Here is an 18,287-nt window from a genome sequence, read left to right on the forward strand (position 1 = left end):
ATGAAAAGACCCCTCTTTACTACGACCTCCATTCAAATATGATAGTTAATAGCATACTCCGAACATAGGGGCACTTTCCTGGAATGACTCTAGGAAAGAAGAAAGGAGTAGTAATGCAAACCAGATCACCTGGCCTTCCTAAATTAGATACTTTGGGACTTGGTTTTGAACCGACTCTGAAAGACTATAAGCAAGCCCAGGAAAAGGCTAATGCGAGCAGAAAACACTCGTACCCAAAAGAAAACAATCCCAATGGATCAATATCCTCTCACTCTAAATGGAAAATTCATAAGAGAGGGTGAAGATTATCCATGTTATGAATTTCCCGAGCCCTTTGTCAAAAATGGGATAAGACAACCTAGGTTGGAAATCTTTCTGGATTGCAACTTCTTAGATGACATCCCAACTCCTATCCATAAGGAGAAAGCACCTCCATGCTTTAACTTTAATTTCATGGGACTCCTTTTCGGGCACGAGAAGAATGAGCCAAAATATGTTGAAGACAACTCCGTGCTCATTCAAACAGCACTACAAAGTGAAAGCTTTGACCCTATCACTCCAGTAGAGGGATTAGTCCAAGGATGGTGAAAGATTGTGAAGGTAAATACACCAAATGGAAGGAAGATCTCCATAACAAGAGGACAAGGACCCATGTTCGAAGAGTCATCTAAGACAAAGTCTGAATTTGAGTCTTCCCCTATCAAATCTTCAAAGTCTTTAGTTATATTACCTCTCCCTAGCTCTTCTACTTTAGCACCTACTCCTAGGATAGTTAGTAGCCAAGTCCCGACGGACATTTCCTTTTTTGATGTAATGGTTTCTGAATTCAGTAATATGTCTTCTCTCTCTTACTCCTCGTGTCATTCTTTGACCCAAGATGACGAGCGTTGCTTAACTAACAATGAAAGTGACAAAGAAATAATTAAAGCAATGGAAGTACTTGAGAATAAAACACCAGTAATTGAAGATACTGAAACAGTGGATGTCTCAAAAGATCCAAACATCAAAAGAGAAGTTAAAATCGGACTAACCCTTAATAAAGAAGAAAGAACTGGTTTAATTAATCTACTAAAAGAATTTATCGATGTATTCGCTTGGTCATATGAAGATATGCCAGGAATAAATAGAGAAATAGCTCAACATATAATACCACTAATTCCAGGAATGAAACCTATAAAACAAAAGTTACGTCGAATGAAACCCGACGTAGCTCTTAAAATAAAAGAGGAAGTTCAAAAACAAATAATTGCAGGTTTAATTAGGGTATCTAAATACCCCAAATGGGTTGCAAATGCGGTGCCAGTTCCAAAGAAAGATGGAAGGGTAAGAATGTGTGTCGACTATAGGGATCTAAATAAGGCAAGTCCAAAGGACGACTTCCCTTTACCACACATCGACAATTTGGTAGATAATACAGCGAATCATGCGCTTCTCTAATTAATGGATGGGTACGCAGGGTACAACCAGATTCTCATGGCCGAGGAAGATATGGAAAAGACTACATTCATAACACCATGGGGCACTACTGTTACACGGTAATGCCATTCGGGTTGAAAAACGCGGGTGCCACTTACCAAAGAGCAGCGACTGCCCTACTACATGACATGATGCACAAAGAAAATGAAGTCTACGTGGATGATATGATTGTAAAATCAAAAGATCATCCAGGACATCTAGTAGCCTTAAGAAAGTTCTTCGAAAGGCTGAGGAAATACAACATGAGATTAAATCCATCTAAATGCGCTTTTGGAGTCACCTTAGGAAAAATCTTGGGATATGTCATTAGCTCTAGAGGAATAGAGATAGACCTAACCAAGATTAAAGCAATCATGTCAATGCCGCCGCCCAAAACCGAGAAACAGATTTGAGGATTCATTGGCCGATTGCAGTACATAAGTAGATTAATATCCAAGTTAACCACAATATGTGAACCAATATTCAAGAAACTTAAAAAGAATGTGCCAGTAATATAGGACGACGAGTGTCAAAAAGCCTTTGAAAAGATCAAAGCATACCTCGCTAATCCTCCCGTATTAGCACCTGCGCTCCCGGGAATCCCTCTTAGGTTGTATTTAACAGTCACCAAAGAGACAACGGGGGCCATGCTCGCATAAGAAGTTGAAGGAAAAGAAAACGTCATCTACAACTTAAGTAAAAAGATGCTCGAATATGAAGTATGCTACACACCACTTGAGAAAGTGTGCCTCGCATTAGTGTGGACCACAACCAAGTTAAGACACTACATGCTCGTTCATACAGTCTATGTGGTATCTCTGATGGATACACTAAAGTATCTCTTCGAGAAATCTTCACTTAATGGGCGAATATCAAGATGGATAGTCAATTTAGCCCAATTTGATGTAAGGTTTATGCCTCAAAAGGCTATCAAAGGATCAGTGGTCTCAAACTTCTTGGCGGATTTCCCAATAGAAGATTCGACACCACTACATGAAAATGAGTTTCCAGACGAAAACTTAATGCTTACAGAAGATGATACTTGGACATTATACTATGATGGAGCATCAAACCAAAAGGGTTGTGGTGTAGGAGTATTATTAGTTTCGCCTAAAGAGGAACATGTCCCAATCTCCATAAAGTTAGATTTTGACGTTACCAACAACGCTGCAGAATATGAAGCATAGGTGGTAGGCCTCGAAACAGCTTTGGCATTGGGAGTAAAGAAACTTCAAATATTCGGAGACTCTTCTTTGATCATCAATCAAATTTCTAAAAGAGGGAAAGTAAGAAGTGAAAGCTTGGCCCCTTACCAAACATATCTGGAAACTCTTACCAATCAGTTAGAAAAGGTAGAATACACATATCTACCAAGAGAGGAAAATCAATTTGCTGATGCCTTGGCAAGACTAGACTCAATGGTTAGAATTCCCATGGAAATTGAGCAAATGCCTTTGACAATAGAAAAGAGGCATAAACCCGGTTACATTGAAGCTATAGAAGACGATGAAGTAATCCAAGAAGAAGTAGAAGAAGAAAAACCTTGGTATACGGACATCCTCAACTATGTCACCAAAGGGGAATATCCACTCCACGCTAACAAGAGAGCAAAACAAGCCTTAACACTTTTGGCTTCCCAATATGTACTCATAGACAATGAGCTACACAAAAGGGTACCTAAAGGTCGAGCTCTTTTATGTGTAGGCAAAAAGGAAGCCCAAAGGGCAATGAGAATAGTCCACAAAGGAGTATGTGGAACTCATGTGAATGGCAAGATGCTAGTCCAAAAGATAATGTGCGAAGGATATTATTGTACTGCCATGAACAGGGATTGTCATCATTATGTAAAAAGATGTCCTAAATGCCAAATATATGCTAACTTGGAGCACGTTCCTCTATCACTCCTTTACACCTACATATCCCCATGGCCATTCTCAACATGGGGAATAGTTATCATTGGAAAGATCACCTCTCCTGGAACAGGAGGTCATGAATATATCCTGGTAGCAATCGATTACTTCACGAAGTGGGTCGAAGCAGCATCATATGCAAAACTCACTGCCAAGCATGTAGTACTCTTTATCGAAAGGAATATTATATGTCGATATGGAGTCCCACATGAAATGATAAGTGACAATGGAACTCACTTTGAAGCATAATGTGAAGAATTGCTACAAAAGTATGGCATTCAACATCATCACTCTTCCCCTTATAGGCCTCAAGCAAATGGTGCAGTAGAGGAAGCTAATAAGAATTTAAAGACCATCATCGAGAAACTGGAAGAAAATTACAAAGATTGGCCTAACAAACTCCATTTCATTCTTTGGGGTTATCGCACGTCAATTCGCTCATCAACAGGAAATACATCATTTTCCTTAGTCTATAGAATGGATGTCGTACAACTTGTAGAGCTAGAAATACCTTCCCTATGCATTGTGTTGGAAAGTAAACTCGATGAAGTCGAATGGACTAGAGCAAGATATAAGGAGCTAATTCTACTTGATGAAAAACGACTAGAAGCTCTACATCATACTCAATGTTACCAAACTCGTATGGCTAGACACTTTAACAAGAAGGTCAAGACAAGAAACATTAACGTAGGAGACTTGGTATTAAAGCCATTAAGGAAAAATGTTCTAGATCCAAGAGGCAAATTTAGGCCTAATTGGTCTGGACCATATGTTGTCAAAACCATCCTATCAGGGGGTGCCGCAAAGCTAACTGATATGGATGGCAATGAATTCTCAAACATGACAAATCTTGACCAACTTAAGAAGTACTACCCATAATCACTTGAGTAAGATACTCAAAAGAGCTACGTTTGGCCTGATTCCTTAGGAAAGGATACGTAGGCAACCCTTTACAGGATGCGACCACTTTAATCTTCACAAAAGAAAATTCTTCAACGTAGAATGAACGACGCGCAAAAATTGAGTCTAGCATGACACGCCACATCTGTCGCACAACGGCAGGAAGCAGCGCATCGCGACAAGCACATCGTGATGCGACAAATTCAAATTCGCAGCACCAGAAGCTCTACATGAAGATGGGTGAATTTCGGTGTTTTTTGGAAATTTTTGACTTCCATACTCGAATAATTCTCGGAAATAATTCAAGACGTTTTCATTGATTTAATAAATTTTTAATGTAAAAGTCGGTTTAATTTAAAAACCTGAAAATTGTAAAAATTACATTATGGAATTTTAATAAAGCTTAAAAATAAAATTGACTTAAAATTAAAACTATCTAATAAGTTGAAAGTAAAGCAATGCTCTAATCTATATTCTCCTTTCTAGCCCTTTTCCAATTCTTGTCTGCCTCTTCTTCATCATCCATCACTTTTTCTAGTAAACATCCTTTAGAAGATCTACACTCGATTTTGGTGTTGATAGTTTCTCCAATATCCATAACATCGTGCTTCTTTTCAACCCACACTTTCTTCTCTACAGAGTTGGCTTTTCTTTTCTCTTTACCCTTAGTAGTATTTTTCTTCTTAGGCATGATAGGAGTCTTGAATTCAACTCTTTCACCCAAGCGCTCCTTAAGAGGAATTTTCTTATCCCCTAGGCGATCGTTCACATTGGTCTTACTCAGCTTTCGGGATTTGTTCTTGTCCTTTTGAGATCTACCAAGTAGCCATTGCTTCACATCCCTAGATAAAGAAGATGGGACCTTTTGGGTAACCACTTCCCATAAAGGTCTAGCACACCAATAGTCATCAAATCTCTCTACATCTTGTGAAACAGGAAATTCATAGGGACGACGAAGATCACTAGAGGGAACAGTTTGAGCAAGACCATATTGCCTCCTTACCCTAGAAGGGTAATAAAAAGTCAACTTTGACAAGCTAGGAAGACGCTAAAAAGGTTGACTGTTGACACCAACCATCTTTTCAATTTTCCACCAAGAAACGACCCACTTGATGGCAAAGTCGCGAGTTCAAAAATTCTACTTCACTCCCGGCGGCCCATCTTTATGGAAAAGCGTTTCTTCTGTCTTATAAAGAAATTTGGTGTATATTTGTCAACATTGTCAGGAGGGCTAATTAATTCAAGTCTCTCCATTAACCATATCTACGAAAATTCAATGCAAATAATTAGTATTACTATACAAAATTAAATATTTTTTATTTCTGTAATTAAAAATATTAATTTTCTACCTGTAATAAAATTGGAGAACCTCGAAGAGGTGCTTTTGGATTCTTTTTTAATTCATCTAAACCAAGCATGTTTCCTCCAACAATCAAAGGCATTGGATTTCTATCTGATTCAATTTGCTCCATGACAGATGCTAAAATCGCTTGGCCCTCCTGAATATTACCACTAGTAAGGAGATATTGGTTTAGCATGCAAAAAAGAAAGGCTCTCCTCCTATAAACATGAAAAGACTCAGAGCATGGTTTGTCAAATAAAAACGTGCAAATTCCTTCAGATTAACCACATTCCCATGCACTATATCTTTTAAGTCCTTGTCCCTAAGGTTAAGGAAACGCTCAAAAAATTTATAATAATACTCGCTTACTTTAGGAATTACCGCAAGATTTTGGGAAGGGAAGCCTAGAATGGCCCCAAATTCTTCCGGTAAAGGACAAATTTCGTCATAATCAAGTCTAAAGCAATGAGTATCTAAATCCCAATACTCTAAGGCGGTATGAATAAAGTTTATGTCAAGATCTACCCCCTTTATACCATATATACCCCCCAAGTGAAAATAGTCAAGCTCTTTTCTCTCCTTAGCGGTCAAAGACCGGCACCACTCACGAGTAAAATCGCTAAAACTCTTAGACATGATTACTTGATGAGAAATAGAAGCTAGAATTATTTTTAATGTGTTCGATGTATACAGAATTGTAGGGAATATTTCAAGCATTACCCCAATATTGAACCCCACTGTGATCATACACTTAAGCATGGTGGCGTCCAAAGGGAAGGAAGCTAGAGCAAAAGAGTCGCCAACAAGTTTTAGGAACTTGTAAACAGTTCACAAGGTGAAGATTACACCCCTTAACGATCCAGGAGATCGTCAACTCCAAAAGGTCTTGAACCAAATAGGGTTCGGGGATGAAGGTACAAATCCAACCTAAAAGAGATTGAACCTGCCCTAATAATAGGCCTCTACTTCATTCTTCTCGTATTCATGTGCGCTTTCTGACTAACATGCAAACAATAGGTTAACCCTAAACCTGTTTATCTATGTTGGTTGAACTTAATGCACAAGAAAACTATTATTGGTGATCACTTTAATTATAATCATATTAGCCTAAACAAGATTATTAATTATCTTATTAAGCGTGATTGCAAGTACAAATTCCCTTTAGGCATGCATAAAAGGCGTGATAAGCAATAACAATAATATATATCAAGCAACATAATAACAATCATAAATCATAATTATAATCATAATCATAATTAAAATAATTATCATAATCATGTTAAAGCATAATATTAATAGCAAGATCCTAGGCATGATACTAACAAGATTAATAACAAACCCTAGCATGTCACTAAGCATTAAAGATCAAAGCTTTAGACTTAACATGATACTAACATGCTATTAGAAAAGAGTAAAAGGCACCCTAAACATGATACTAGAAAGCAATAACAACATCCTAACATGATGCTAAGAATTAAACAAATTTAAACATGTTTTCTACAAGAATAGAGCAATAAGATTACATACTTTGATGCCTCGTATCTCTTTCTAATAACAAAATACACGCGTTAGTAAATTCAAGGAAAATATAAAATCAAACAATCAAATCAAATAATGGAAATAGAGATTTGGGACCAAACCCTCAGAAATTATAACCTTTTACGTCTAGGGCGAAGGCAACTTCGAACTTGGCTAGGTGTGTCTAGATCTCGTGAATGCGGAATTTTGTAAGAGGGAAGGATAGAGAGAAAGAAAGAGGATTGATGATTGTAAATTGAGGATTGATGATTGTTGATGATGATTTATTGTGAATGAATAAAAAATGGAGGTTCAGGACCCTATTTATAAGAAAACAGTCCGGAAATAGGTAGAATTTGATAAGGAATAAAACTCCACTCTGTTGCTGCAAAACCGACCTTGTCGCTTGGTGACAAGCTCTGTCGCGTGGCGACAATCCTGTCGTTTGGCGACAAGCTCTGTCGCGTGGCGACAAGGCTTGTCGCTTGGCGACAGCCTGGATTCCTACGCGCTTTCAAACACGGAGTCCACTTATCAATCAAAATCGATTTGTAAAGTCCGTATGAAAACTAAAATCGTATTTTTCATAAAATAATATTTTATTCCAAATAAAACTTTATCAAATCTAATTATTAATTCTAATTCTATTAGGATTATAGAGAACCTTCTAGAGAATTCTAGAAGACTATAATTAATTCTAATAACTTTAGGAATAATAATTAACAGGAAGCTTGCATCGGTATAACCTTCAACAACTAATTCTTCTGAGCCACCATATACCAGGAACTTATCCTTGTTCCTTTTCGGGTACTTTAGGATATTCTTGGCTGTAGTCCAATGCACCTCTCCTGGGTCTGATTGGTATCGGCTCATAGCACTCAAGGCATACGATACATCTGGCCTAGTACATATCATGGCATACATGATCGATCCAATAAGCGAAGCATATGGAATCTGATTCATCATTTCCCGCTCATCAGGTGTCTTCGGACACTGCTTCTTGCTTAGGGTTATGCCATGTGACATGGGTAGGTGTAGACACCCATTTGTGTCTCCCCAAAACCAAACCCGGTGATGAATACTTTTCACGTCGAATCATAATCGAATGAAGTGAAAGTGTGGAAAGTCTAGTCTTGCGGTTAGTTTTTTATTTCTCTTCTTTCTCTCTGTTTTCGAAAACCTAATTTATGAAAATAGCCAATCCAGTTTAGTCTGGTCCATGGCAAGGGTCCAATAATAGCGTAGTTGGATTGGGCTCGAAAAGAGCTTTCCAATGATATATTATAAGCCCAACTCCAATGAATAATGAGGAAGTTATGGACAAATTACTAAACTAGGCCCGGTTCGACCTTTATATGCGGCCCAATGATCTAGAGGAGGGCCTATTATGATTCCTAATGCAATTAGGATTGATTATAGTCTTCTAGAATCTTCAAGAAGGTTCTTTTGAATCCTAATGTGATTAGCGTTGATAATTAAGAAGTGTTTTAAATGAAATTACAGTTTTACCCCTCGTGCGCTTAATTTTATCAAAAATATGAAAATGTGTGAAAAAACTGCCTGCAGCGCTGCACCACAGGCCTTTCGCGCGGCGACACTCCTGTCGCTCGGCGACAGAGGCTTGTGTGGCGACAGCGTCGTGTTTTATTCTTCTTGAAACTCTGATTCTTTTTTGTCATATTCCGGCTGATTTTCGTTATAAATAACCTCCTTTAACCTCCGTTTTTTTATTATCAACTATCATCTACGACCAACTCTCATTAAGAATTTCTTGATATTCTCTCTCTTTTTCTAAACCAACTTTTCACAGGCAAAATTCCGCATTCACAAGATCTAGACACACCTAGCCAAGTTCGAAGTTGCCTTCGCCCTAGACGTGAAAGGTTTGATATTTGTGAGGGTTTGGTCCCTAATCTCAATTCAATTATTTGATTTAATTGTTTGATTTATTATTTTCCTTGAAGTTACTAACGTGTGTATTTTCTTATTAGAAAGAGATACGAGGCATCGAAGTAAATACTTTAATTGTTTAATTGATCTTATGATATAGAAATCATGTTAAGATTGTTATTTTGGTTCCTAGTATCATGTTAGGATGCTTTCCTTAGTATGATATTTAGGGTGATTTGCTTATATCAATTATGATTTCTAGGATGCTTCCTATTTTCTTTCCCAATAGCATGTTAGTATCATGTTAGGGCCAAAGCTTTGATTTTTTTATTGTTTAGTGACATGCTAGGATTTGTTATTAATCTTGTTAGTATCATGCCTAGGATCTTACTATTATTATGCTTTAGCGTTAACATGATTATTTTAATTATGATTGTTATTATGATTATAATTATGATGATTATTATTATGTTGCTTGATATTATATTTATTGTTATTGCTTGATCACACCTTTTATGCATGTTTAAAGGAAATTTGTACTTGTAATCACGCTTAATAAGATAATTGATAAACTTGTTTAGGGCTATTATGATTATAATTCAAGTGATTGCCAATAATAATTTTATCTGTGCATTAAAGTTCAACCAACATAGATAAATAGGTTTAGGGTTAACCTATTGATTGCATGTTAGTCAGAAAGCGCACATGAATACGAGCAGAATAAAGTAGAGGCCTATTTTTAGGGCAGGTTCAATCTCTTTTAGGTTAGATTTGTACCTTCATCCCCGAGCACCAGTCATGGTTCCAGACCTATTGGAGTTGACGATCTCATGGATCGTTAAGGGGTGTAACCTTCACCCTGTGAACGGTTTACAAGTTTCTAAAACTTGTTGGCGACTCTTTTGCTCTAGCTTCCTTCCCTTTGGACGCCACCATTCTTAAGTGTATGATCACAGTGGGGCTCAAGTTTGGGGTAATGCTTGAAATATTCCCTACAGTAGGTGACCTCTCTTGGCCTCCTGCATGTTAAATCGAGCCAGTACTTTATCAATGTAAGTACTCTGGCTCAATCCAATCATCCTCTTAGATCAATCCCTATAGATCTTGATGCCCAATATGTGCTAAGCCTCTACCAAGTCTTTCATTGCAAAACATTTTCCAAGCCAGGCCTTTACAGACTCTAACATCGGAATACTGTTTCCAATGAGCAATATGTCATCGACATATAAGACCAGGAAGGCGATGTCACTTCCACTGACCTTCTTGTAAACACAAGATTCATCTGGATTCTTGATAAAACCAAACTTACTGATGGCTTCATCGAATCGCAGATCCCAACTTCTGCCAGCTTGCTTCATCCCATAAATGGACTTTCTAAGCTTACACACTTTCCCAGCATTGTTTTGGTGGAAAAAACCTTCAGGCTGTGTCATGTACACAGTTTCTTCCAAAATTCCATTGAGGAAGGCGGTTTTGACGTCCATCTGCCATATTTCATAATTGTAATATGAAGCAATGACAGGACAAAGTCGTATCACCTAGTTAAAAATAATTCCTAAGTCCTCTAACTATGCAGATAGGGAAGAAGGGTCGAATCACAGGGAAACGAATCAATTTATTCCTAATTAAATTAAATAATCTAAATTATTAAGTAACTAATTTATTGGTATGTAAAGAACTAACTACGAAGATTAAAGTTTTAGAAGAAAATCAAATAATAAAAGCCTAGGGTATAAGTTCACCAATAAATAATATTGCAGGGTAAAACAAATTAAACAATCATCAATGCATTAATTAATCATATCATAAAGGGCTTTCGCTACGTATTACAATCACAAAATTAATTTACCGGTATTAAATCGCATCTTTTGAATCTTGACTTAACCATTTATAAATTAACTTGCCTATTAAAACTAAGCCTAAACATCAATTCTCATATGTCGAAACTCTAATCAATATTGCAAAACTCATACAATTAAACCAGGCCTAATCTAATTGCATAGCATTAAATCAATCAATAGGAAATTAATCAGGCATTGACAATCAACAATAATAAATTAACCCTTCATATTATTTACGGATCCCCACAACCCTAGAAAATAATGTACTCACACATAATTAAATCTAAACAAATCAAAGTAATTAAGCAAAACATGATGAACAAAAGCAAATAAATTACTGAAATAAAAAGGGAAGAAATTATTACCAAAGTTAACGGAAATAATGAGTTGAATTAAACCAAGAGTTGTAGAGAGAGAAAACAAGAGAGAAGTTTAAGCTTAAGAGAAGATTAAACTCATGAAAGAGAGATAATAGTTAAGAGAAGAGATAATCCTATCAAACAACTAAAAAAAAACGTATTTATACAAAGCTCCTAAAAATCCTAATTAGAAACTAAGTAAAAATCGCCGGAATTAAGCTTCAAGACACGCACCCAGTCGGGCGCCATCTCGCCTGGCGGGGCCCGCCTTTTCGATCCTCAATGCATCTCGAGACAGGGCGAAGAGTGCTTCATTATTAGGGTGGTACACAGTTTGGTTTGGTGAGATTTAGGGGTGAAACCGCACTAAACCGCAATTATGCAGTTTTAACTTTTCCCAAACAATACCAAACCGCATTCGTAACCAAACCGCACCAAACCGCAATTTAACCGCAATTTTTGGTTTGGTGCGGTGCGGTTTGTGGTTTAACCGCAATTTTTGAAAGGATAAGAACACCTGCTCAATTTTATTAACCTAAATAGCAACATACAACAATCAATAATATGGCTTTCATCTAACTTAAATTAACCATACAACCATACATAAAGTTTATCTTTATACAACTAATTAATAAAATCCAAATATCAAATAGTTCTAATTACTTCACTAAAAGAAGAGTACAATAATAGACAACAAGGATCTCATGATGAGCACATTAAACGATTACATCCCTCGATCTTCCAAGTGATCTTTGCGAACATTGTGATGCATCTCATCTACTAAGTACTCATATGGTAACCTACACAATGGGAAATAGAATTAGAGTAATGTTATGTAAAGTGGAATACTTTGAAGTTAAAAAAAGAATGCTTATTCAATTTAATGATGTAACTTACCTCAATCATATGACATCTTACGCAATGTCAATAACGGAAGGAACTAGACTCATCTTACTGATATCTACAATAAAATAATAACATATATTAACTTTGAAGATTAAATAATTATAAGTTAACATATACTAACTTTAAAGATAAAATAATTATATGTAAAAGGCAATATAGGTACATACCCTTTTCTAAATTTTCAATGTCCTCAATGATTTCTTCAACAATATTTGGTGATGCTCGAAGCCAATCTTGACTACAAATGAGCCCTTCTACTACTTTAGGAGACAATGAACTCCTAAATGCATCAAGTACTCGACCTCCTGTGCTAAAAGTACTCTCAGATGCAACTGTAGAAACCGGGATAGCCAACACATCACGAGCTATCAAAGAAAGAGTAGGGTACCGTCCACTATTAGATTTCCACCACTTTAGAATATCAAAATCATCCACATCCTCCTTTGGTTCCTCATCTAAATACTTTTCTAATTCTGATTTGGATTCTCCATCATCTTTAGTAGCTTTATGTTTTTTATATCTAGCCCTTATAATACCTTTATTTTGTGAACTTGTTTCAGCACTTGTTCTTCCAGCACTAGTTGAACCCCCACCTTGACTTGAAGCTAAATTAGTAGCTACTTCAGAACCTTTATACTCATCAAACATATCCTTAATAGCTTTTTTAACACGGGTGCACACAACCAAAGCTACGTCACTCTCATACATTTGAGAGATCCCATACTCTACACATTCCCATTTATATCGAGGATCAAGAATTGTAGAAACAAACATCATCACATTAATTTTTTAGGATCACCCCAATACTTGTCACATTTTTCTTTCATTTTAAGAGCCATGTTCTTAAAATCCTCATTCGAACTTTCACACCAATCCTTTAAGAGGCAATCCACATCAGTGATCTCATGAAAATAAGTGTTGGAAGTAACATACAATGACCAGACACACGCATAGTTAAGTTATAGAAAGCTTCTAACAACTTTAACAAGTTCCTAACATGGTTCCAGTCATCTGAACTTGGTTTTCCTAACCCTTTCCCATAATCATCTTCATCCCACAAATCATCATTGTAATGTGCATCTTCCCCAACAAACCTTTCAAAATCATTCTCAAATTTCACAGCGGTTTCAAGCATCAAATAAGTGGAGTTCCATCTAGTTGGAACATCAAGACGCAACATGCTTTGAGTTGAAATTTTTTCTTCTATGGCACATTTTTAAACTTTTCAACTCTATTACAAGATGACTTAACAAATCTGACCGCATTTCGAACACGATGAAATGAATCATTAACCAATTTTAAACCATCTTGGACAATTAGATTCATAATATGAGCAATACATCTAACATGCAAAAATTCCCCTTTTAAAATACTAGTTCCCCAATTGTTAATCCTTTTATTCAAATAAACAAGAACAGTGTCATTTGAACTTGCATTATCAACAGTAATAGTCATAACCTTTTCAATACCCCATGCAAGCAAGCACTTTTCAATATCCTTACCAATGGCTTCCTCCTTATGACTAGAAATTGGACAAAAGTTTAATATTCTTTTGTTCAATTTCCAATCAATATCAATAAAATGGACAGTAACACACATGTAGTTAATTTTTTGCAATGAGGTCCATGTGTCGGTTTTAATACATACTCTCCTACAATTAGTCTTTAGAAAAGACTTTAATTTCAATCTTTTATCAACAAACATTTCATAACAATCCTTAGTTACTGTAACTCGAGAAGGAACATGAAATTTATTGGACAATTGTGAGAAAAAATAATTAAACCCTTGTCCTTCAACAAATCTAAATGGAAGCTCATCAACTATGATCATGTATGCTAGAGCTTTCCTACACAAGTCATAATTGAAATTCTAAGTTTTCAATTTTCCCTCTAGTTCCCCATTTTCATTTATAGAAGATTGGAAGCTTAGTTGGGTTTGCTTAGGGTCTGAACTTTAAAATTTGTTGCTAGGATTGTTCGCAAATTTTTTCAAGTGTGTCCTATAAGTGCTAGTGCAATTAACTCGAGGATTACATTTGTAAGGCGTACCACAATAGTTACACTTACACCTCCCAATACCTTTGTCAGTATACTTGGTGAAGTGTTCCCATATGCATGACCGTGATTTTGTGGCCTTCCTCTTTTGTTTGGGCATATCTTCCTCCTTTACAAATCCTTCTTCATCTTTCTCGTTTTCATCCTCGACAGGAGAAGCTCCAATACTGTCCTCAGTAGTAGACATCTAAGCATGACATTCAATCCATCAGATGGCTGGAATTATAACAATAATAAATGCAAATAATAAGAAATTAAAGTAGTCAAACCATAAGACTTACATTACAAGATCTAGTACTAGAATCCGTGGTTGATAAAAGCCACAAATGCAAAGCAACAATCACTGATGTCTGACTGAGTTGCTGGAAAAATAATAATAATAATAAAAAATAAAAAAATAAGTCTAACAATACAATAAAAAGCATTTGAAAGTAAAACAAATTGTAAGCCTAAGACATTATATCATTATTCTCATACTCTTGAAAATGACCATCATATACACAATCTAATCGAAAAGGGTAAAAATATACAATTAATTGAACTAATTAATGAATAACCAAATATATAATTAAACTAATTAGTTGAAATCTAACATATAATTGAAAATTTGTACAACAAATTACACTACATAAAATCAAATATACAATTAAGCATACCCACATAATTATTCCCTAAAAACTCCCCAAATCCTATACTTCATTGTAAAATTATTCGCTAAAAACTCCCTAAATAAAAATAGCAAAAATAAAAAAAAAATAAAAAACATACCAATTAGGTGAAAAAAAAAAGTAGATCTTGCTATGTTTTAGATCTTGTGATATGTATCTTCAAACCTTCAGTAGTAATGGAAGGGGAGAGTTGGTTCGTTGGAGGCTGTAAATGGAGGGTTTAAGGCAGGACTGCAGGAGGTAACAAAAGTGAAAGAAAGAGAAAGTGGCGTGAGTGAGTTGATGAATAAACTGATAAACCCTAGTATATTTTTTTTAACTTGTATTAATGTAAAATGATTTTTTTTTATGAGTTAAGTTAGTTATTTGTATAAGCTTCCATTTAATTCGTATACTATTGTATTTTATATAAATGCGGTCTATATATGCGGTTTGCGGTTGTGCTGTTTGCGGTTAAAACCATAAATCGTATAATTGCAGTTTGCGGTTTGGTTTGGTTTTATTTTTTGGAAAACCAAACCAAACTGCAATAATAAGGTTTGGCAAAATAAAAAACCAAACCGCAAATTTTAAATCGCAAACCAGACCAAACCGCAAAATTACGGTTTGGTTTGGGGTTTGTTCCGGTCTAAACCACACTCTGTAAAGCCCTATTCATTATCCTTCAGCCCCGCCCGGCCGAGCGCGCCTCCAGGCGAGGCCTCATCCGGACGGGCGAAACCTTAGGCTCTTCTTTGGACTTCCGTTTGGGCTATTATCTTGGCCCAAACACTAGTTTCCTCCTTGGGGCTTGAATCACCCGGTCCATAGCATCAGCTTCTCATATTTCGAGCCCTTAATCACCAGTTTGATGACTCCAACCGGCCTTGGGCTACGAAAGATGGTCGTGCTCCTCCAATGCTCGTAGTTGCTTAAAATAAACCCGGGAAAAAGCTCCAAATATGCAATTTCCTATAAAACATAACCAAGACTACGAAAACACTTGAAAGCACAAATTAGTAATAAAAGTGGCTCTAAAGAGCCAAAAATACTCCTAATTATGACCAAGGGACGGGGGCAAACCACTATATAAAATAGACATATCAAACTCCCCCAAGCCAAACTTTTGCTTGTCCCAAAGAAAAGGGCTCATCAACGAACAAATAAAATATACTTCACCCCAAATCGATCAAAACAAACATAACTGATTTAAGGCAAATCCAACAAGTATGCATCAAAACCAACCAATCAAATCCATCCAATTGCTCATCCTCCCTAACAATTTTCAAATAGAGCAAACCACAAGAGCATATAGAATTCAAGACTAGTGCTCACGCACTCAACTCTCATTTACGTGGCGGATATAAAATGTATCCGATCGCTCACCATCCCAACCCCTTTATGTGAACAATGCCCTCCAAACTCACAATACTCGTGTGTTTGAAAGACATACACTCAACCATAGTCGACTCGAAATAAATCAAATCATTCTTTGCATTGATAAGCAACTAATTTCACATTCACACAACTCTATGCACAAAGGTCGGAAGGTCTTTAAACCTTGTAATGTAAGGCTAAGGTAGAGGGTAGGATAAATTTGGGAAAATGTGAGAGTAAAGCCATGCTTAAGGGAGCCATAATCCTAATAAAACCAAGGCCAATAATAAATAATGACCAACCAATCCCAACACAACTCAACTCTTCCAAAAATTCACCAAACAATAATCCAATCATATCAAAAATTTCCAACATTTACAATTTCACTCATAAAAATATAATAAGGTAAAACTTGAGTGAACAAACAAACTTTGAATTCTTTTTTTTCAAACATGACCTTGAATTTTTTTCTTTTGAAACCCTTTTTCTTTTCTTGAGCAACCTTCAATCAAAACACTTGAAAATTGAAATATTTTTTCTTTTGCTCTTTTTTTTTTCTTTTCTTTGAAGTTCACTTTTTTTTCTCCTTTTTTTTTCTTGAACTTCTTTTTTTTCACTATCATGCTTTATTTTTTCTCAAGAATTTCAACTTTCAAAAACAAAACACAATCAAGAACAAAACAACTTCTCATAACCACCCAAATTGTGCAAAAAACAAGCACACTACAAACTCCCTCACCTCACTCACTAATAGCTCCCCCAAGCCAAGCTTGGGACTAGTAACCAATGAGGCAAAAATCGGCTTGTAATGTGGCTAATAAATAACAAATAGTCAAGGCAACAACAAGGGTAGCAAGAAGGGAACAAATGTATCTAAATTATTCTGAAGGCTACCTAAAATAACAAATGCCTTCGTCATCCTCAATGTGCATAATAATGAGTTATACAAACACTACTCAAAGTTGCAAACCAATACTCAAATTCATTGACATAGCAGGAACTAACACACAATTCCTAACCAAATCAACTAGTCAAGCACTATATTCACAAGTAGTTGACAAAATTTACTCATGTTAAGGCATCTAAGCAATCAAACACCAAATCATAGCTAGCCTATCCACAATACTCATCATCGTATACCAAGAATCAAAACAATTTTCATATGTATAGGGCACAGGGAAGCATGATTTATCATTCATTGGATCGTATTTTTGTATTTTTTAATTTTTTTCAAAGCAATAAAATCTATACTAGAAACCAATAAAACTAAACTAAACTAAACACACCAAGAATACCAAAAATAAAAGAAATAGAAGAAGAAAGATACCAATATCCAAAAATCTCCCCCAAGCCAAAATCAGAAAATGTCCTCATTGGCTCGGGAATTAGCCTAGCACGGCTAATCCTCATCCTCATCCACCGGGTCAAATCCTCTGCCGCTGCCACCTGCACCACCAGAAGAGCTACCACCAAAATAGTTAGGGTTAAAATTCCTCCCCGGAGGCCCCCCAAAAGGAATGTCTTGGCCATATCCATGAAAGGCCGAATAGTCTGTGTAAATGCCATGGGAGGTGGGATCGACGTATCCCTGAGGTGGTGCCTGAAACCAATAAGGGTAAAGAGCATCGTCAGGAATAGCACCCCGACGAGCATAGTCATCAAACATAGGATATAAAGCTCTACCCTAGTTTCTCTCAATGTACCCTAACCGTTGGTCTATGGAACAAACCATCTGCCTAAGCTCCCCATAAGACCCCTCAATACGGCCTATAGCCTGTCCGATACTCTGCAAGTCCCAAACAGTCTCGGGACCGTGCCTAGGGGGTGGTGGAGGTCCATGATGTGGCATGTGAATCAGTGATGGTGGTGCCATATCCTTAGGCTGTGGCACATGGGGAGATGGTGGTGGTGATGGCGCTCGCCCCTGGGCATGGGAAACTAAAAGGTCATAGGTGTATGTCTCTTTCCCAGGGGGAAAATCGGTCAACTGGGGGCTAAGTAGGGGAAAGATACGCAATAGGTCATTTCCTATCCTAACACACCAATGGGGGATTTGCTGACAATCTAGCTCAATCCAATCCAAACTCT

The 18,287-nt window shown here is 36.6% G+C and overlaps 1 protein-coding gene across 1 annotated transcript; it reads right to left on the reverse strand.

The window, feature by feature from the left end:
• Positions 1 to 11,939: 11,939 nt before the first annotated feature.
• Positions 11,940 to 13,301, reverse strand: LOC145566568 (zinc finger BED domain-containing protein RICESLEEPER 1-like). The gene is made up of 4 exons (XM_081625947.1): positions 13,061 to 13,301; positions 12,289 to 12,846; positions 12,134 to 12,176; positions 11,940 to 12,015 (listed from the first exon to the last, which is right to left on the reverse strand). The coding sequence occupies exons 1-4, from the start codon at positions 13,299 to 13,301 to the stop codon at positions 11,940 to 11,942; spliced, it is 918 nt and encodes a 305-aa protein (XP_081482073.1).
• Positions 13,302 to 18,287: the final 4,986 nt, after the last annotated feature.

This window comes from Chenopodium album, chromosome 11, assembly GCF_948465745.1.
Source record: "Chenopodium album chromosome 11, dcCheAlbu1.1, whole genome shotgun sequence".
Classification (NCBI taxonomy): Eukaryota; Viridiplantae; Streptophyta; class Magnoliopsida; order Caryophyllales; family Amaranthaceae; genus Chenopodium; species Chenopodium album.

Bases quoted from the DNA above. Each gene is read 5' to 3' on its own strand.
- LOC145566568 (XM_081625947.1), bottom strand. From the start codon at position 13,301: ATGTTGCGTCTTGATGTTCCAACTAGATGGAACTCCACTTATTTGATG. The intron at 12,847-13,060 runs GTCATTGTATGT...GGGAATGTGTAG, and splicing joins CTTAACTATGCGTGTGTCTG to AGTATGGGATCTCTCAAATG. The intron at 12,177-12,288 runs GTATGTACCTAT...ATTTTATTGTAG, and splicing joins CATTGAAAATTTAGAAAAGG to ATATCAGTAAGATGAGTCTA.